The sequence below is a fragment of the Aphis gossypii genome, chromosome 1 (assembly GCF_020184175.1).
Source record: "Aphis gossypii isolate Hap1 chromosome 1, ASM2018417v2, whole genome shotgun sequence".
Classification (NCBI taxonomy): Eukaryota; Metazoa; Arthropoda; class Insecta; order Hemiptera; family Aphididae; genus Aphis; species Aphis gossypii.
This window is the reverse complement of record NC_065530.1, coordinates 25,277,740-25,301,254: the sequence shown is the minus strand read 5'-3', so window position 1 is coordinate 25,301,254 and position 23,515 is coordinate 25,277,740. Positions and strand designations below refer to the sequence as shown.

Below are 23,515 nucleotides of genomic sequence, written 5' to 3'. Positions count from 1 at the left end.
TACGATATATACGCACCAAAGCTGCTGCTCCTGCTGCTGCTGTTGCTGTTGTTGTTGTCGTCGTCAACACACGAATGCCGACCGACATTACCAGCGGAACAAAAAGCGCGCGTCTGCAGTCCGTCCGTCCGTTCGCTGGCGATAACGACGTAAACTCGATACAAAACTATAATTATATGGTATTGATTTGAGTTCCATAACGCGGTTTTTCTTATCGTTTTAATTTTTTAATTTTATTATTTATTGTTATATTATTATTTAATTTTCAATTTCTTATTCTTACTGTCGCGATGCGTGCTGTACCTATATTATAATAATTATAGGTGTGATTTTCTCCACAAACCCTTTGCAGGATCTTATCCTCCAGGGTCGGACTGGTCACCACACCTACGCGCTCTTCACTGTTGTATAAATCATAAACTGCGTTAGTGTCAGGGGGCGATGGTCTGGCCGAACCCGTACGCAATAAGATGATCGGCAGATGGTTCGTCGGGTTCGCCGTATTCGTGGGTTACCTGTGCCTGGGCGCGTTCGTGTTCTACAGGATCGAGCGTAAGGAAGAAGAAAAAAGGCATTACTTGGAGATTCTGGAACGGCTCGAACTCAAAGGTGAGATACACGGGTATTATATTACATTGTTTATGGTGCACACGAGACTTGCATATGCTCGTCGGTAGTCCTAAACGAATTTTTCCGAAGATGTATTGGGTTCAACGCGAAAATCGAATGTATATGTAAAAATAATTGATGGTGGAGAAATGTAGATTATAACAATATTCCCAAAACGTGGATTTAAAATAAACTCTTATAGCTGGTAGGTATATGTAAACAAATAAACGACCCTCTACGTTCATAAAAACGTCGAGATAATCGAATTTCCGATTGGTGTATAATCGTAAAGTGTATCACAGTACACTTTTGATAACATATTTTTTTTACCTCTCAAGTTTTTCATTTCGTGTGAAAATTCGTAATAGCTATTTATTAATTATGATAAAATGCGTGTAAGTTAGTTTCTATATCTGATCGCAGTCTTAGTTTAGTTAGCAGAAATTAAAAATAATAATAAATCTCTATATTTAATATGATTAAACGTAACATAATAATTATTTTTCCACAGTCTGGATTTGATATATTACAGTTCAACTGTAACTATAATACTTTGACCGATTAGCTGCATTAAAATTTAATTTTAATTTTAGGTTATGAAACTTCATATTTATTATAAAAATCATTAAATATACAATTTATGTATATTCCAGTTATGTTATTCATAATTTATTACTTATAATATTTATATCAGATTAACAGTATGCCCATGCATTTTATATTTATTTTTTATTGATAAAAATAATGCCAGACATGAAAGCATTTTATCATTGATAAAATAAATAATAATAGCTTAAAAAAATATTTCCATTTACAAGCTAACTATAAAGATATTAATTGTTTAAAAAGAATTTCAAAAAAACGTGGAGTTTTGTAAATGAAACTTAATTACATTAGTATATTGAACTGATAATTAACTGTTAACAAAAAAAGTTTGAATATTATGATAGGTTTGAGGTTAAAAAGAAAATATTTAATTTTAAGTGAATTCGTAGGAAATAGAAATACAGATGAATTAATTAAAACTAACTTAATAGTCAACTGCTGCATAATATTTTGAGTAAAATAAAAAAAAAAAACTTAAAATTTTTCAAATGTGAAAAATGGGCGCTGTTTTTAAGAAGAGAAAGTTTTGATTTAAATCCCATCCTTCATTTGAATACGTCTCTTTCTCGGGAATAATATACCACTCTTTTTAAAATATTATAATAATAATTCTTTATTTTCATGTAATTTTGTATTTTAGTAATCAGTGTACAATATTTTTTCTGTTCAAAACCATGTTTTGCACGTACAAAAGGTATGTACACGCCTTGCCAGTTTTCAACGGGCCTCCCATGTATATATTACTATAATATTATGGTATTAATTGTTTATCTGACCAATATTATTCGTTCGACCGATCGGCTAAACAGTGTCGCGAATGTAATGCATTTTACGGGAAAATATTTATAACCTGTTGATTCACCATGTGTTATGTGCATATACAATTTGTAAATTCCCGCATAGTGCACTCGTTTTCCTGCCAGTATCTATTATGGTTTATTCTTTTTGAAAACTCAATAAATTCACATTTTTTTTTTTTTTTGAATTTTTATAAAATAGTAAATAATAAAGTAAGATATACGTCAATGCTCATTCACGACTAAACAAAAATAATATCGTATATATTATACATGTAATGTTTTTTGACGATTTATGTCAATTAAACCTATTATAGTTACATATTAGTACCTATTACATAAAGTATTTAATATTTATCGTTTATATACTAAAAGTAGTTGTAATATAAAATTATATGTATATCACTATAATTAACTTTATAATTCAAGTAAGTTGTAAGTAGGTAGGATACCAGCTGTAATGCTAATTTAGAATAATTGGTTAACATTATCGTACTCATTTTACCTGTAGTCTGTACACCATATAATAATATATATTGTGAAGTGTTATTGACGTTAGATTTAAAAATTGCAAATTGATGAATAACATAGGTACGTAAAATAGTCTTAGGTATATCTATTTGTAGTACGATATAATGTTAACCATTAAACTAATATACCATTTATTATTATTGCAGTATATTAATAATGTGTCTACTCACAGTTTTTAATATTTTTGAAAAATCCAGTTAAATTGACAAACGGCTGACGTACTCTAAAACACAATTATTATTATTATATTTGGTAGCGAACAGAACTCGTTTGCAAACGACAAGTTTTCATATCTGAGCGATGTAATATACATTATATTATACAAGTATTTATTATACTGTAAGATGGTGACGAGTAGAAATCAAGTCAATTAGGTACGCGCACAATCGCACAACTCTGTAGTACAGTATAGTACGTCCCTTCGTCTTATATGGACATAAAATATTAATTATTATTGTATGTGATGTATACTGGGTGATTTTTTCATCAGTTGAAATTCATTATCCGACAAGTATCTACTAAAGTTTTTAAAAATACTTTTTTGTATAATTATCAAAATCATAACAATAGAATGTTTTTGAAAAAAAAAATGTTATTCTTCAAGTGTTTTATTTATTTAATATTATAGACTCTAGAGCGTACTTTTTAAATTTTTAAATAGAAGAAATTTCCTACTTAATACTCTTATATCCTTTAAGTCTAGATAATAGAAGTAGAGTGGTAAAAGAGTAAATCTCAAAATGTTGGTCCTCTACTTCACTAATAAAATAAAAATTCATTTTAAATTTAAAGAAATCAAAACTATACAATAAATTATAATTAATATAAGCTACTCATTTAAAATTTAATTTTCATACATGAAAATTTTCAAAAAAATATCCTCTCTTGGAATGTATAATTTAATTAAAAAAATGTTTAACGTTACTCAAATAAGTTAAACAAAAAAAAATAAATAAATGTATATCTAATTCAATTTCAAAAACATAAAAGGTATATGAGGAGAAAGACAAAACAAATTAATATTACAATACCGTTAAAACGATTGAAACCAAAAACCGTATTCAGAAGATGAGATATAGGAAAAAAATCACTTGCTTTTTTTTATCTAAAAACGCACGTATTATAATACAATTTCTTAAAAATGTATATATTTTTAAATGTAAAATATGTTCTTTATAATTCATGTAATTATTTAAATAAAAATATAAAAATTAAATAAATTATTGTCAACTGAGGAGATACTTTTTCATTTTGAATGATCAGAATATCATAATTTGAAACAAAATGTTCTACTTAAATTTTTACGTTCGTGATACAGCTGGCCTGTTGATTAAAATCATTATGTGTTTTTCAGATGCAACTGATGAAACTTAAAACAGATCCACAGACATCGATAACATTCATGCACATTTAACTTGAATTTTCTAGGGATCTAATCTAATCAAAATCTTGTAACATTTTTACGTTGATGTGTAATCGTTTAATAACGCTAAGCTCTATACCATCGGTATACCTATTGCCTAATGATATAGTGACCATGTACATTTGTGATTACACTTTAGCTCTGATAACACATATTTTATAACTCACAATACATCGACTCACTGGCAATATGATTAAACCCATTAAGGCATTTGTTTGTCGATTGACAAAATATGTCAACTTTGTGTTATTTAGTTTATTTTATCGTGAACAAATTTTAGAATACAAGTGTGTCCGAAGTATATAAAGATATAAATTATTATTGCTGCGATAATATTTTTACTATTACTATTATTATTATTATTATTACTTATTAATATTATTACTTGGGTGCAATATAAAAGCTATATTCGTTTTTTTCTTTAATTTTTATTGTTCGGTCGTAAACACGTCGTCATCAAACTCGCTCAATTTAAACGACGACCACGATGTACAGGAAACTAATAACGAGTTGAAAAGAAATACGACAGTCGCAATGTATTATAAAAATAAAGAAATTATAAATTTTATTTAGTAAAAATTAAGATTTTTACATTAATATAATAGTTACCTAAATGGTACTTATCATACACATAAAATAGTGGCAATTGCATAATAATAATAATAATAATAATATTATAATTCATCTTCAAATGGATGAATTACGATTTTAAAATACTCGTTTCTACAAAGTAATAATAACATAGTAAATATTTCTTAATTATCGTGTAAACATTATATTAAATTATGCTTTTATAACATTGTATATGTATGTTATGCAAGGTAGAATTTTTTTCTACACATTACGTTTTTAACTTCTTGACTGTACACCATCAGCGCCAGCGTTCAGTAAATTATCATTACAATATATTTATACAAGGAAATTTGGACTTTAAATTGATAATAATAGTAACAATCTATCTATACACTATAATATATTATAATATACAATGTCATAATGATTATAATATTATTCGTGTTGAAAAGTCGATCATTATTGAAATATATATATATATATATATATACAGGGTGATTCACTTTACATTTTCTCTTACCCTTGTATCTGACAATAGATAATGCATTTTATTAAAACTCTGATTTTAGAAATTAGTATTAGGTACTTAAAAATGCTCTATACTTTCTAATATTTAGATTTATACACCATGCATAGGAGTATCTTGCAGTGATTACAGCACAAATATTTTCTAATACATTGTTAGGTACATGTTATTTTATTTTATTTTATTTTTGAAAATTTCAATTAAAAACTAGTTATTATAATATTTTAAAACTATCATAACTTTGAACATTTTAAAGAGCAAACATAATAATATTATGGAATTTTATTCTTAGTATATTAAGTTCAAAATATGTCCAGTGCAAAAAAGTGATTATCGCTTGAAAGAGGTAATTTGTAATTACTTAAAATATAAAGAAAAAATTTGGGGCGAGTACCTAGTGAATCGTTCAAATTATAATAATAAATAGGAATTTAATAATGGGTAGGTAATTTTATAAATTATACAAATTATTATGATATTGAAAAAAATATTTTTGTGTACTTTGAAGTTTGTATAAAAAAATAGGTTTTAGAAAGTAATAGAACCTATGTAATAAGTACCTAGATACTAGGTAGAGATGGTCATTAAAGCCACAGCAATGTATTGATTAGCTTACATAATATAGTCTACTACTTATCAGCCTTTAGCTGAATACTACAGAGTACAGGTTATAGTCATTTTAGTGTTTTTTTTAAATATTATAGAAATTATCAAATCAAGAAAATATATTAGGTATAATATAATTTATATATCCGAATAATAGATCGAAAAATTGTGTACATCCTAGTATACTGCTATTATCTCTCGTGGTATGTAAATTGTAATCTTTATTATTATTATTATTTGGGTACATAATATAGGCTCTCATCATATTTTTAAATAGTAATTTTGTTATATGAGCACTTATGTGAACATAATATTATAATTTATCAGTTATTACTTTTATGCATATATTATTATTTATCATTTATGTTTATTCCATATATATCATTATATTATATTGAACGAGTCTCGTAGTCCAATTCGAACACGATAATTTATAATAGTATAGTCATTATAATATTGTACATATCGATAACTGATTTACACGAAATTTATAAATGGTGGTTTCAAAGATATAATATGGATATTGGATATGCATAGTGTAACAAACATATTATTCACTGTAAAATACATTTCATCGAAGTAAATTATTATTATTATTATTATTATTATCATTATTATGCACGCTCATTTGATTTATCATTTTTAATGTATTACATAATGCAACGATAGTAAGTAAAAAAAAAAAAAAAAAATACCGAGTACAACAAATGTTAATTTGTTCTTTTTTCTATAAAATTCATTTTTTCTTAATAATTTTTACTTAAATTATAAAGTAGAAAAAAGAAATTGAAACTATTTTAAAAACTCGTTGAAATACTGTAATTACCTATAGCAATATCATATATGGATACAGGAAACTTTTAACAAATTGTTATGTAATATGGATTTAAAAACAATTCCGTTATCTTAAAATTCTACTATAATATAATTTTAATTTTTAGTAAAAACTACGTATATTGAATAAAATTGATGAAAATAATTAATATACCTACTACTTTGTAGATCAAGCAATAAGAAAAAAATGTTTGGAACCTATGAATATTGAATAATATATGACGATATTATAATAATAACAGTAATATAATGTCACTCACTCTACATAGTTTCAATCCGTTTATTGGTTTTCAGCTACCTTTGATTCTAATCTATTATCCGCTTCCTTTTTTTTCTACATATAAGTTGAATCCTTAGTCTTTTATTATATGTTGATGTTGAATATTTAATATTTTTAATCTTAGTCTTTCCCTATAGTTCTTCCTCCCTATGATTTTTTTTATAATCAGTTTTAGAAATCCTTCGTATTACATTCTATTACGTATCTATTTATTTCGTCTTTTAACTATATTTCTCCATAGTAATTTTCTTTCTTCTGCTATTCTTTCCAGTACCTTTACATTAGTTATTCTGTCTATCCTGCTTATCCTTAAAACGTTTTTGTAGCACTACATTAAAAACGGCTCTAGCCTTTTTCACTTTTTCGTTAATACTGTTAAATTTTCACATACATAAACGGCTATATTCCACGCATATGTTTTCAATAGATTTTTTTCTTGTTTTTAGACACTTATGTAGTGATATTTTTTAATGAAAATAGAGTTTTCTTGTTGTTTAAGGCTATATTAGTTTGATAGATGCATTTTATTATTTCTCTCTTATTTTTTAGTTGTTGGTGCTCTCCACGTATGGAAATTTACGTTTTATCTACATTTTTTACTGTTTGGTTTCTAGTTGATATAATAATATAATATATCGCATATAATTCAAAAAACCGAAGGTTGTTTTATAAATTATAGCAAGTTCTCGAACAAACCAATGAATTTTATTGATATATCACAGATTGTTTGATAAAATTTTTAATTTTATGATTTCACGGTGGTTCTAGTTGACAATACGTATTCATTGAATTACAGTTGATTTAGTATATAAGAATACCATCCGATCATATTTTGATTCAAGTTCTCGGGTTTAAATTAGTATGTCGTAAAATTAAAAAATTAATTTTATGTCATTTTGATTTTAACATACAAAAATAATAATAACAAAAACACGGTAAACACATGTATTGTAATGGTATTTGAATACTTTGTCATTTGTCTTGAAAGAGGGTATTTGGTTCGCCGTTATTCATTTAGTCTTTGATCGTCGTACAAGGAGTAGTGAAAATAAAATATAATAATAATCGCTTAACAAACCGTTAAGTCTCGCGATTATTACCGCGCGACGTTTGCATATTATAATACTGCATACGTAATATATACCCGTGACGGCAAATTGTTTTTTTCCGAATTATAATTTTTCACCGTATATACATGTATAATATAAGTATAATAGTACTATTATCGTAACGGACAAATTGGAAAGTATATAAAACCTTATGCGAGAAGTCGGTTTCATAACCTGCGGGCCCGGGTCTTTACTATGTATATATTATAACGTATTTACGATATACTTTATTAACTATGGTACATACTTAATAATGTATAAATACTGCCTAGATACAATAAAAAAAAAAAAAAACCAAAATCCCAAGGCGAATGCGGTTATTATTGAAATTTTTTTAGCGAGATATATTGAAAGCCCATTTAAAATGTTAATAATGAAATATTATAAAAATATACCTAATATATATAATTGTTCCGGGTTGGCTGTAATGTTATACCTAGGGATTCGGTTCAAGGACGACACTATCTACGACATTTTGCAACAAATCACTGTAAATCGTACAAAAATACGAACCTTTTTTAACTATAATAATAATACAATGTCGCATACCTGTTGATACGTATCGTGTTTCGGACAGCCAAAGTTTTCCACCCAAAATGACATTTTGCAGCGATTTCACCGTATAACAAATTCGGAGCCGCCAACTTAGATCTGTAGCGAAATCCATCGGATGACTTTTTGAAAATGTTATTACACCTAAATCGAAATCCAAACGAGTAGTTTTTGAATTATTTAGCTTCGGGTAAGGAATCCATGGTTATAAGATTTGGATAATATTATGAAAAACATATGCAGGTAATAATGATTTGAAAATTACAATGATTACTAACTTATATTATCCTATTAATATTTTAGAATAAGTTAAGTATATTCTGATTTTAATAAGCAATAGATTAATTATTATATTACAATATATTATATATATATATTTTAAGAAGTATTATCCTTATTTTAATAAATAAATTTCAATAACTCATAAATTAATCGTTCGAATATTTATAGAGATACATCAAAATTTTAAAATAATTGTCCTTTTAACCATTTTAAGATGAAATATTTTGTTTGGATGTTTAAATGCTTGGTGAATTACTCTGTGATATATCTAATATCGTGCGATATGGTTACGTTACGGGAAATTATGTATTAAACGACTGCAGACTGCCGAGTAGTGCTACGCGGTTTTATCTGCATCCGCATTCGGTAGAATGTAATAAAATATTACTTATTATTAAAATAATAATATATGATAGATATTTCTCATATTTATATAATCATGATTATTAATAAAATAGTAACACAAAATATATTCATTAGAAATTCAGATGTTTAAAGTGTTTCAACTACCAATGACTAATGATTACGACCGTATAATATATTTGATAATTAATAGTAAAATCAGATTTTTCGCAAGATAATGAATACACAGTGATACTTTTATATAGTAGACACTCAGTTTTTGAAATTTTGCCTCTGAGAAGTCCTTTATTCAGAGAATTCAGTTAGTAGAAAATTTGTAGTTTGTAGCTATTTTGAATTATTTACCATATAGGGGTGTACGTTATGGAAGGTTTTACTATAATAATATATATTATATATTATACACACATGATGTTTCAACAAATTTATCCTTGTATGTTATGTAAAAATTATGTACACATTTAATTATAATATAATATAATTTATTAGATGAATATTATATCTCGACGTTTACGGTTTAAGACTCGTATACCTAACCATACATGTTATGCACATTGTACTAACAAAAACTTTTTGAAACTCTAAAAAGTAACTTGTTTTGTTATTACAGAACTGCTAGCAAAACATTATGGGCAAGTAAACGCCCATGTGCGCAGGCAGTTTGTCCAACAGCTGAACGCGTACTGTAACAAAACGGTGTTGGACGAAGGACCAGACAACGAAGAAGCGCACCAGTACCAATGGACGTACTACAACGCTTTCTTTTTCGCGCTGACCACCCTGAGCACGATCGGTAAGTTTTGTGAGGATAAACGATTACAACAAATTTTTTATAACCTAACTTGACTTATAGATTTAATTTTTGACTCAATAATTTTGTCATTGCATAATGGTACTTAATAATACAATAGAAATATGAGATGAATTAAAAATACGTTTGAAGCATCTGCTTATATTTTTTAACATCTGCGTAGAATCGTTATCGGAGGTTTCATTATAACTAAAGTATACCAGATGATTCTTTCATTTGAGGTTTAAAAAGATTTAAAAATATAATTTTTTATAATTTTAGGTTATTACAAAAATTGTTTGAAAAAAAATATTTATTATTATTTTTTAACGTTGTCATTTTAAAAGCGTTTTACTTTTTTGAGTGACAACATATATTTTTAATTTTATATTTGAAAGCAAAATTTATATTATAAAAATCAAATTTTCGTAATTACAAGTATTTACAATTTAGATGAGAAGATGAAACAGTGATACATCATAAAATGTAGGTGAACTATTCCACTAACTTAAACTTTAAATACTTTCATGTTTCAACTCATAAAGCATTAGTCTAAAATTTGGTTTTGATATATTGAAGTACTATGAAGAACGCAATTAAATTATAGAATAAGGAATAAAAAGTGTAATTATTTTTCAAAAATCATATTTTTAAATAATGAGCGTTTTTCAATAAAATAATCACCCGGTTTACAACGGCATTGATAGTCTGTTATACATAGCAAAGGAAATGAATTATTGTAGTATATTATAAAATTATATACATTTGAATTATACATTTTTTAACTATTATTGGGAAAATATGTTCATGTATGATGGGGGACGTTCGTTTAGCCATAGGGAAAAAAGTCAATAGCAAATCACACGTAACACAGAATGTCATACATAACTAGTGACCTTCAAAAATCATAACAATGACGTAAAATGTTTGCAGATATAATAAAAATTAACGCCCCATTGACTATTTTATTAATAATCGTATCGTCTCTATGTACAGAGTTAAAACTACAATAATATATTATACTATATTATAATACATATATGTACATATTATGTATAATATGCGCGTGCTAAACTCCGCCTCATTGCGTACCGATTTTTGGTTTTTTACGATCGTCGTTTAACCCAACACGTACACATGCAATTATATATATGCTACATCCTAATCGCCATATAAGGTACACTAAAACGATTTATCTCACTTTATATTATTATTATATAAATTAGCATAATTTAAATATTATATAAACGTATCTACGTAATAAGTATAATTATATGTAGGTACGTGTAATTCGCCGTTAAATATCATATTATGATACTATAATAAGTGCCTAGCTATAATATTGAGTGCATTAAAAATTTGTATGGATCTATATTATAGAATATAGATAATGTGAGCATGAATAGGACTTGTTTGATGTTTTTTAAAAACACACATCGAAAAGTGTATTATGCAGTTAACATAGTATTTGAAAAAAGTGGTTATGGACACATGCTTTCCAAAAAATATTTTATCAATTCAATAATTTTCCAAATTTTGATTTCAGTTAATTTCAATAGGTACTATTTTTTTTTCTACTCATTTCAATAAATCTAATGAAAATTGTTACAATACCACGAAAGGGTATAATATTAATAAATAAAATACGTAAAAAATTGTCGAATAATCTTATTAATTATTATTACGTTGTATATTATGATATTTATTATAGGTTATGGAAATTTACATCCAACCTCCGGTACCGGACGTATACTGGTGTTGGTGTACTCGCTAATCGGAATCCCACTCAACGGTATCGTGTTGACGCAACTAGGAAGCTTTTTCGAGTCCAGAGTGAGTATATTAACAATTTAATCATTTAATGTGCTGTACCTATTTATAGTATGAAAAACTAGTCTCTAGCACTCAGGCGGAAAATCCGATCTAGGCTTTTTATAGTAAAAAAAAAAAAATATCAAGGTAATTGATTCCTCGCGAAAAATTACAAATTTGTATTTTTGTTTCACCCAGCTTTATACAGTATTCACAATAATAAATAGACCCACCCTCGGCTCGCAATAATCGAGAATATGAAATTCCGTGTACACAGTCGTTAAACAATGTGTGATTTAAATATAATAAATAATTGTTGACGTAACGAAAACTATGCGACACGCGTTTAGCGGCCGATCCGCTGGACTGGATTTCAATTTCCGGCGTCGAAAATAAGTGCGAAAGATCGCGGCTGGGTCGATTACCACGGGGTCATCATCGTAATACTCATTAGGTATACTATTAAACTTTTGTTTATGGTACCTATTTAATACTATTGCACGGTTGACGCGTTCAATTACACGGTCGTCGAGTACACACCCGCGACATTATAATTATGGTTGTCACATTTACCACAAATACAACGTATTCAAAAAAATGTTTAAATAATGGAATATGTTAGGTACCTATAATACATTTATACAGTCATAATATTACATATAGTATGATTATTTGTTATTGTGAAGCGTCCAAACTCCTGCACTTTAAAAAGGGCGATTTATTATATAAAATAGGAATTTACCTCGTTTGATAATATCTATCTACAGTGTTCAAAAGTACCTACCTATATATTATAATCAAATAAAATTAAACGTGAAAAATAAGCGAGATAAACCGATGAGTGTGTATATAATGGTGAGCAAGTTATAAGTGTAATGGTATTATATTATAAACAGATACGCGGTAAAGAGGCTATAATGACGATATAAATATAGTTATTATTTTATTTTATTAGGTACCTGTATTGACACGCCTATTTATGCATATACTAAACTACTAAAAAAATATATACAATAAGATGTCCGACGGAAATTCGTCGTGTTTAATGTTTAATTTATATTGATGTTATATTGTTTTACGACCGTTGACTCTGTATGTTGATATCGCATACAATTTTTTATACTAATATTTATTTTTTCGGCGATGTTACTTGAGATAAAATTCTGCACACGCATATCGTATGCGTGATGAGTCACAATAGTATTATAACTAAAAGATATAGGCTGCAGGTACACTCGTATTTCGTAAAACAAACAAGATGAAAAACAATTTTCTCGCAATTGAATACGCGTTATACATATTATATGATCTATGTCCGTCCATAAGGTTATATAAATATTATATTAGGCGATTGCTATATGCGTAGTGTGTCGTATTTATATTATATCGTAATATAATTTTTATTATCGTCGTGTCTAATGTTTGAGTACAACGATCGAATGTTCAAGTGAAATCAAAACGAAAAACGTTCAGCTATTTATGGTTATACCTAAGCGACCAAACTACACAAAATATAGTCTTTCGAAAAAATCGTATTATCTATTCGATAAAATATAAAAGGATTTTCCTTCAAATTTTATCCGATAAGCGAGGGTGTGGGTGGAAGTATGAAAAAAGTTTCATGAAATATGGTCCAATACGTTAATGATAATAAAATAAAGTTATTGAGAATATAATGAAACAATACGAGTACCTATATTGTATATTATTAATAGGCATCTGCTTTCTGGAATAAACGTTAATATTATGAGCAATCAAACTATATGTTGCTAATATGTAACTTTATGTAACGTACAGTCAGTGGAGTATTGCTAAAAAAATCTTTATTTGAGTTACGTTGGTTTTAATTTTTTATTAAAATTATTTATATCTAAATATTATATTTATATTACTCAACCAGATTTAAATTTTTTTCCAAAATACATTTCAGATTCTCCGAGCTCATTACAGCTACAAGACGCAACGGATGATGGGACCCCAGCTGAGCCTCATCCTGGACATAGTTACGTACCTAATACCCGGCATAATTGTCTTCATCTTCATCCCATCCGGAATCATATCCTATTTTGAAAATTGGACGTTTGATGAGAGCGTATACTTTACATTTGTCACGTTGACCACCATCGGCTACGGAGACTACGTTGCCGGTACGATATTAACTAGTACACCTAGTGAAAGTTAATAGAAATGTTGATAAAATAAAAAAATCTGAATATATATAAAAATATATACATTAAAAAAAAAAAAAATTTATTTTAACGAAAAAGCAATCAATTAATTATTTAAATATATGATTTAATAACTGTTTAAATGGAAATAAAAAATAAAATGAGATATTTTCCAATATATTTACCTAAAATGTTGTATCATAATTTGCTGGTCCCTATTAACTTCATTTTTATAAAGGTCGATACTCGATAAAGATGGTACAAATTACAATTTATCACACATAAATCTAAATATTAAAAAACTTTCAATGATGGGATGTATTTCCTACACTACTCTTCACTCATAAAAACGCCTATAAACTTGATGTTAAATGCATTAAATTTTCACATATTTTTCGTTTAATTTTTTTCAAATACCTAAAAATATATAAATAAGTATTTGAAATGAATTAAAAATATTAAATATAAGAATTAATTAAATACATAGGTATTTAATAGTTGTGTATAAAATATATACTGTTAAATGTTGTCACTTCTTGTAGGTACTGCAAGTAGGTTAGGATTTGAACATATATCGCATATATGCATATAATTAATAATATAACAAACTATTAGGCGTTCAAAGAGACTAAATTTTTGAACACTCCGTGTAACAGACGTACCCAGCTATAACCGGATGACGACCGCGTAACCGCGTGTTTCAGGGCAGACCGTCAACACAAATATATGGTACGACGCGTATAAGGTGTTCTTAGTGTTTTGGATTATGTTCGGTCTGGGATACCTGTTCATGATACTTAGCTTCATATCAAGGGCCATGAGATCCAAGACGCTGGAGCACTTGTTCTTGGAACGACTTAAGCAAACCCACACAAAAATCTGGCACCAGTTCACCAAGGACGTCGTGTATATAAGACGCGTGCTCAATGAATCATACCTGCTAAAATTTAAAGTTCGTTTAATTATTTGTATTAATTATGTGAACTATTAAAACACAAAAATCACCATTATCATTACGTACCTACTACAATTTTTAAATTTTATGATTATATATACCACAATAATCAACTTACAATATTTAATTTCTATAAATTTGAAACTTTTAGATAGTTTATTCGATCTTAATCGTTAAAATTATAATACGATAGGTCAGTATATATTTTAATTTTTAATTTATAAAATAGACAAATATTCTACTGTAAATCTAATATTTTAAATTCTAAGATATTTAAATAAAACACATCAAATATTAAAAAGTACTCAAAATTTCATTTAAAAAATATATTAAAATCAGCAATACCTACGATATTGAAATAAAAAAAAAAGTTTTTTTTTTACGAAAACTTAAATAAAAATACATAGTTAATGTGGCGTTTTCGAAATATTTTTTTGAAATTAATTAATCATTGTTTAGATATTCTTTTAGACCTACTGTTTTTTTTGTACATTTATATAGTGATGCTATAGAGTCTGAAAGATATTTAGCGCGAACTTAAATTTTTAACCTATCATTTGTACATATATGGTTTTAAAAATCCAAATTCACATGGCTATCTATTTAACTAACTGCAGTATAATTCCATAAGTATATTTTGAAAAAAAATGTTTACATACAATTTGAAATATTTATAACCTAATATATATTTAGTATTTATACTATATACTTACTTAATCTCATTTTTTTATTTTAGGTACCATAGTAATACATTTTTATACATTTATATATTAAATATATATATTACTATTAGTACATTTACTCATTTGATGCATAGGCCTTGCAATTTCACTTCTTTTGTTTAAGTTTCATTAACTTCATTGATATTTTTAGAAAATTATAGTATAATAATATAATATAAAATAATATATAAAGTTAAAACAATAGCAAGTTTTAATTAAAAAAATAAATTAGACCTGAAAAACTATAACGACAAAAAAAATTATAAAAACTTAGTTTATATACTATTCATATATATATATATATATATACTAATATATATTATTATATACTATTTTTAGCAACAACGTCACAATAAAAATCTACTACAACAATAATAACGTTATGTTCACTCGTTTTATGTGTCCCGTTTAGCCGGTGTACAAGAAGGAGGTGTTATCGCGCGACCAACCATTGAGGCGGAGCCGAAGCGCGCCAAACCTGACCGAGTGGCCGGTGCTGTGTAAAACGCCAGCAAAGGTACAGGCGGCGCGCCGGACGTCCGACGACGAGGACGAGGAGACGGTTCGCCGGCGGTTCGAGAAGCATCGGATGAAGCGTCGGCGGGCCCTGTCCCAGAACAAAATGCGGTCGTTGCTCCGGCGAACCAAGGCCACGTCTGAGATAGATTTGGCGCACATCGACAAGGATGCCACTTTCGGCGCTGACATAGCGTCCTACGAGATCCTGTCCCGAGTGGTCGACGCTCTAGAGACGGCCGTGCCAAACCAACCGGGCGATCACCAGCACCAGCCGTCGCAGCACGTCCATCACCATCTGCATCAGGAAGCCGGAAATTTGGTGAGTAAGAGTGATTTGGCATCGCTATTCCGGGGTGACAGGTTGGACAGGATGGCATTGTTGTGTGGGGGAGAGGAGGTAATTTGTTATCGTCGCTTCTGAAAATGCTTCCTATCGACATCGTGGAAAGTATTGTTTGTCTGCTTGACAGACGAGGTCACTTTTAACGTTTCAATTGGCATTGGAAATTAAAATTTAAGTACAGGAGTGAAATATTTTCCATACCTTTTGTACTTGTTATATCATCAATATTGTATTGTAATTTAAGAAATAGGGAAAAATCTTTAGAATAAAGTCATTTTATCTAAAATGTATCGTTTTTTCTTGCTACTAGAACAAGGGAAAAGCGTTATCATTCTCCGAAGGTGTTCAAGGGTTCTCGTCCGAGGATATAATAGCTGGTGAGAAAAACGAGTGGACCGTCGGCGGCGATATGCTGAACAGGGAAAATACGTTTGCAGCCAAACATAGAAATTCATATTTCGAGTACGATACGTGGGGTGGAGCTGACAATCAAAATTTCAAAAAGTAAGTAAATTGTTACTGTTCTTACATAACTATTATTATTATTGTTTATACACGTTTGACTGATAGTCGATAACTGAAGTTTGAGTGAGTATATAAGAATACTGAAAATAAAATATTTTACAATTATCACCACTTTAACAAACAACTTTATTTACCAGAATGCTGTGAGTATGGTTTTCTATGTTATGATTTTACATTTTTGATTTACATGGAACTAGAAAGTTGAAAAATTTAATTTGAATAGAGTTATATAAAAATAGTAGGTAAATGATCGATATTTATTATATATATATATATATATATCTGCCTCTTATTACACAGGGAATCTATAAAAGTTTAAGCTCGAAACATTCAATTAAAATCAAGAAACGCAAAATAACAATAATCTAGACATCAAAATCGTTTCAAGCTGAAATTCTCAACTTAAACATTTTAAGTTTCTGCATAAATTGTAAAATAGGATCCAAAATACCCAAAAGCATACAACTGGCTAAATTTTTATAGAACTGGATGTGAAATATCTGTAGTATATTTTTGACGACTATCGAGTATTTTATAAATAGTAATGTACCTATAAGCACTACAGGAAAGTTTGCTTCAGGAAAGCAATGTATGGGATGTTTTTAAAAATTGATAAAAGGACATTCATTAAATTATAAAAGTTTCGTTATAGTCTATAAAGTTATAAACAAATTTTTATTTTTTATGTAATATAAAAATAAAATTTAAAATCATACAGTCAAAAAAGTCATAAAATGTAAAATATGACGCAGAAAGGATCACAATATGAAAAAGATAAAAAAAATTCGAAAAATCGAAACTATACTACGTACTATAATTTGAAAAATAAACGATTATAAAAACATTTTTAATATAAAATTTATTATGTTGATGAAAAACGATGACGATAATAATGATTGCGATGTATTTTATTTTTATTATCGCCTGAAGTAACGTTTGGTAAGGTCGACGACAGTAGTTGGCACTCTGTATACATCACGATAAACGTATAGCTATTGACCGTAATTATTGTTTTTAGACAAAGACTTAGCTAGACGGTACTAGTTGGAAAAAAAATAATGAAATCACCTCGGTGTAAGAGGTTGCAACGCCTGTCGTTGAATAATATTTATGTGAAAGTTCAATTTTTTTTTAAATCCTTTAAACCATTGGAATCTTCCGTTCTGAAATTCGTTTGCATATATTACGATACCGCTTAAAATCTATACAGTTGCAGACATCTGACGTATGGCCTTCAGTTTCAAACGACTTAACATTTTCAACGACCTTACGATTTTGTCGGGTGCAAAAATCCATACGAATCACGCGCGTCTGTTATCCGCTTTGTATTATTATTATTATGTAAGAAACTCAATACTCTCGTGCTTCAATGACTTCCCGGTTACGCGAAACGTATATCACGACATTAAAATTGAAATATCGATAAATTTTTACCCATAGTCGCAAAGGACGTTAGAAAAATAATGTATTAATACAGTGCAACGAGTTACGACACAGTCCATAGAGTAATTAAGCTATTGTATTTATTGTAAAAATCATAAAGTATTTGATGAAATCAAATAAAATCGACTACGGTTTTGTCTATTCTAATCAAACAGTTGCATCGTAGTGTTTACGATGTTTGCAAACGTTTAGTTCACGCTGTTTAGCCCGAATTTCTTCGTTATCAAACGTTTCCGACGTTTACCGCTATCGAATTTGTCCTCATAATACATTAATATGATAATAATATTTCCAAAAAACTAAACACGATTTAATACTAAATTGTTACTTACCGTATTTACGACTATGTTCGTTTTTGTAGGTTTAACGAGTACGCGAAAAACAGTGGCGGCCCGAACAAGCCGCGAGTGCCCAAGCTTCGTCGCATGTCGGCGGCAGCATTCAACTTCTTGTCCAACAACATCGCGCCTAAATGGTTGACCGACAAGTTGGCCGACGGCGGTGGCGGCGGTGGAGGTGGCGGAGAACCGACGTGGAACGACGACCCCAGACACAGGCTGTCCCTGAACGACGAACAGGGTTACGGTTACGGGTCCACGTACAACGGTGCGCCATCGGCGGTAAATCGCCGGAGCGCTCCGGTGCAGTATCAACACCGCGGGTCGTACGGCCTTCAAGTGGTGCACGACCCGCAGGTGTACGGGTCTTCGGCGCCCGAACACCCGCGACACCGGCGCCTGTCCAGTCCCGACCCGGTGCTCGCGCACTGCGCAAACACCATTGCCGTGGCAGATTTTCTAATGACGTTGCAACGGTCGCTGGACGGTTCGTCTTTGACAGGCGGAACGTCGGGGGCGCATCACGGCCTCAACCGGTCGGCGATTACCGGCGGCGGATTCGGTTCCGTCGCCCGGCACGAACGTCGGTCTCCACTTTTCACGTTGTTCCAGGACCGGCCGCGGCGGGCGTCCGGCGAATCGTGGCAGTACTCGTCGCTAACGTCCACTTTGTCGTCCACGTCCACGGCGGTCAGCACGGCGACGACGCTGGCCACCGACGCCGGTACCATAAACGTGGTAATTAATATTATTATATTTATTTATGATTCATTCGAGACGACGTTGGAAACGTTTAATAACGGAGAAATTAAGACTGTCCGTAATTGGTTAAGTAAACACGTTTTAAAACATAGTAAACGCCGTGATCCAGGGCTTTATCTACCCACAGTTACCATAATCAGAATTTTGGTCGAGATTGCTTACATAATATTGATGATACATATAATTCGATGGCTAAGAGGCCAAAAGTTGTATGTCCAATTTTTCTCAAAATCGTTTTATTAGTCTATTGGGTTAATCTGGGTCGTCTTTTTGATTCGGTAAAACATTATACGTCAATATTTTAATTAAAACGTGTTTTATTTATACTTTAATTTTTGTGATTTTAGCGCAAGTTAAGTTTTTTTAGTACACACATTATAAGAACGTTGAAATTAGAACGTCGGATTTGAATTACGTGATCAGCTTTTAAATGTATATTGATCCTAAAGTCATATGGTTTCAGTAAGACGGAAAATTATAACTACCTATATTATACTTTATGTTCATATTTCTTTTTCTAAACGAGTTTTCCTATTAGTTTATAACGAAATCAAATCCGGCATCCTGAATGTAACACCCTGTATGGCTGTATATTAAAAATAATCTGTGTAATTATAACGGCGGGGGACTAATTTTATAACTTTTTATTTATGTCTTATAATACGATTAATTGACTTACCACAACTAACGGTTTCAACCTCAGAAACGTTTCAAACATTGGTGCTCGTCTTGTAAAATTTTTTCCGTTATCGAATTCTTTCTGTATTAATACTCACTGAAGCTGGTTTCATAGTCATACTATCTGCGTTTCGTTACTGTTTACGAGTACTGATTGGCCATTTTGGTATCGTGCTATAATTCACCACTAACCATAATTTATTAACTCTAGAATTGGCAGATCTTAACATTTTAATACAACGCGAAAAATGAAAAATGTGGGAACTCTGATAAACAGACGAGTGTCAGTCAAAAAGTGTGATAAAAGATAGCCGAGTGAGTCGCGAGAAAACTTTTCCAAATCGATTTTATTATTTATTTTCAGAAAACATTGTTTTGAAATAAATACTATGCTCAAACACAGTATTTTTACAACCGTATAAAAATATTAGTGATGTCTGTGGTACTGTGGTACAATTCCTAGATGAACTATGACCGCGGTAACGATGTTATCGTGTACGATAATAATTTTATGATCGCATCATTTTTTTTGTTCCATGCGAACAATTATGTATATGCTTAAAATATGTTCTAATAAATATGAAAATGCGTTTGAAAAAATACTGTGTCATACTCTAATGATGTTTAAAATATTCCCTTGAAAATTGTTTTGAAAATTAACATATCAAATAAATCGATTGAACATAAGTTTCAATTTACATGATTTGGTAATAAATAAAACGACTTAATTATACATCTATAATATGCTTATGTATAACTAGTATATTAACTGCTCATAAGTGACTATCAGCAGCCAACACTTGTATGTGATATATTATAGGTAAAGATAATATAGTTAATACGTACATTATATGACAAAGCAAAACAAATAATACCTGTTTAATTTTTTTTATTTTAAACGAGACGTTAAACTTTTATAATATTGTATCAATTTATTTACAATATAAAAATACTTTAAAATTTGCAAATATTCTCTAAAAATAAAAAAAAAATTTTCATAATTACTTATTAGTTCGATTTTTGAGGACAGTGGTTACCACATTGTGTACCGTGGTGTATAATTAAGGGGACCACGGTCCACGGATCATCATGAATAATTTAAAGTTATAGAATTTTTTTTTTTGTTTTGTCTTTCATTATATTCACTGCAGGGAATCGCGGTTGAATTTGGTCTATAAAAGGGCACCGGGACAAAAAAAAGGTTGAGAATCGCTGTTTTATAACATTAATAAAAAGCGTTTTACATTTAAATTATCTTATAATAAGGACGTTTAAAACGCAATTCAAACACATAATCTATGATTGTTATGTCAATCTAATAACTGCAAGATAATAAATATAACAATTAGGCAATATTCTAAAATAGTTATTATTATTATCGCGACATCAGTTTATAATAATAATCGATAACATACGTACTTATTATTACAACTATAAAAATAGTTTACGGTATCACGTTGTAGAAAAAAAACGTCAAGCGAGTAATGACGTACGAGATAATACGCATAATAACATACGACAAAACTGATAGTAAGTTGTTTTCTCAGGACGTTAAAACACGCATTTATTTTGTTTTCATAACCCGTAAGACAAATCAATTTTTTATTTTCGTCGTAAGCATACCCACAAATTTATTATATTTTATACGTTCCTAAATACATGCGCATTATACGAGACTCGTTGACTGAACTTTTAACATACAATTTGTACATTTGTATATTATCTATTTGTTCTTAAAACTCAAGACCTCCGTTGTGAATTTCAGATCCTAATCGGCTGCCGCGTTAGCTAAGCGATACCGTGAATTGAATGTCCTCCATGATTGGAATAGATGCTAATTATTAATATTGAACAGTTTAATGATAATTATTGACATTATTGAGATTAGGTATATCGTTTTTTCCATGTCTGAAGTCTGCGGAGCGTGCACGATGACAGAAAAAAATGAAATAAGTTGACACACCTGTTTGTTTAGTCATGGATGGGTGCAAATATTATACGTAAATAATAAACATTTTTAAATGTTCAAACATTTTGATTGGACATACAAATTTTTTATCCATGATTTTTTTTTATATATGTAAAAAAAAACCGAAAATTTCGAATATCTACATATAGCTTAAAATTAGTCTGAATATTATGAACATTTCATTGCATGTAGAAAATAACAATTTGAGTAACAGTAAAAAGGTAAATCGTTAACCTAACGTTTTATACTTTTTGGATTACTTTAATAAAGCATAAATCGTTTGAGAACGAATCTTTAGCTTACGAGTAAATATACAATTTTATCGAGGTTTATTTTATTATTTGTGCTATAATTGTTGGTTAATCTTCTGTGGGAATGTTAAAATAATTTAGTATTCTTATAATCATCTCGCTATAGGTGCACGACCAGCCCGCGGCTGCGACGACCACAAGAAGGTCGAGGAAGAAGCGCGCCAGAAGGTTCTCAATAAGGCCGACCGCGACAGTGGGATCGGCAGAACACAACGGCGGCGCCCGGTGTTGGACGACGCCGTCCGGGGCCAACAACACGATCTACGGCACTACCGACGACTCCGACCTTAAGGGAAGAGGAGCTATTGGGGGGCCGGGTACAGGATTTATAGGAGCCAGTGGAGGAGAAGTCCGGCTCAACATCGAAGACTGACAGCAAATATTACCCACCCACCCATCGACGACAATACTATAACAATTATTATTATTATTTCACGGTTGAAAGTATGCAACGATCGTTATTGATCGATCGTCGCCCGCTGCCGTGGATCAAAAAAAATCATAATAATAATAAATAAATGTATACGAATTACAAGCAACGTCTGTGTATATAATATATTCATGAAATACGGATTTATGATTATGTATTCATAGTAATTATTATACGTTTTTATTGCATTATTAATTATTATTATAATTTATTGAAAAACCGTTTTCTCGTTTAGGTACAACGCACGACGTAATGATATTATTCTGTTACCGTCATGTTATTTATTTTACTTAACTATGTATACAATGTGATATGTTATCCAACCAACAAACGCCACGCGTTTGATATTATTAAAAACAAAATTTTAAAATTTTATAACGAAAATTCGTTTTTTTTTTTTTTATTACCTATATTATCGTTATTTTCTGATTGACACTTTTTCAAGTATCTCAATGACAGCGGCTGATTGTTTGAGAACTATACATACAAGTTTGTTAAGTTATAATTGTTTTTTTAAACTAAATATTTGCGATCCGTCATTTAATACTAAGGTAAAATAATTTATTTTGTTGAAAGTATATTATACACACAAAAAAAAGAAGAAATGTTTAGTAACAATAGTATAGGGAATCCATAAAATTATATCCTTGTAAATCAAA

The 23,515-nt window shown here is 29.6% G+C and overlaps 1 protein-coding gene across 2 annotated transcripts; it reads left to right on the top strand.

Annotated features, from left to right (window-relative positions):
* On the top strand, nucleotides 1-23,240 carry LOC114122375 (open rectifier potassium channel protein 1). 2 transcript variants are annotated; one of them, XM_027985019.2, is made up of 10 exons: nucleotides 1-179; nucleotides 353-609; nucleotides 9,702-9,884; nucleotides 11,593-11,714; nucleotides 13,624-13,840; nucleotides 14,566-14,813; nucleotides 15,951-16,376; nucleotides 16,711-16,904; nucleotides 18,730-19,444; nucleotides 22,533-23,240. In XM_027985019.2, the coding sequence occupies exons 2-10, from the start codon at nucleotides 471-473 to the stop codon at nucleotides 22,797-22,799; spliced, it is 2,511 nt and encodes an 836-aa protein (XP_027840820.2). In that variant the 5' UTR covers nucleotides 1-179; nucleotides 353-470; the 3' UTR covers nucleotides 22,800-23,240. The 2 variants fall into 2 exon arrangements, with proteins under 2 accessions (XP_027840820.2, XP_050059094.1); XM_050203137.1 differs by having other exon boundaries at nucleotides 324-609.
* Nucleotides 23,241-23,515: the final 275 nt, after the last annotated feature.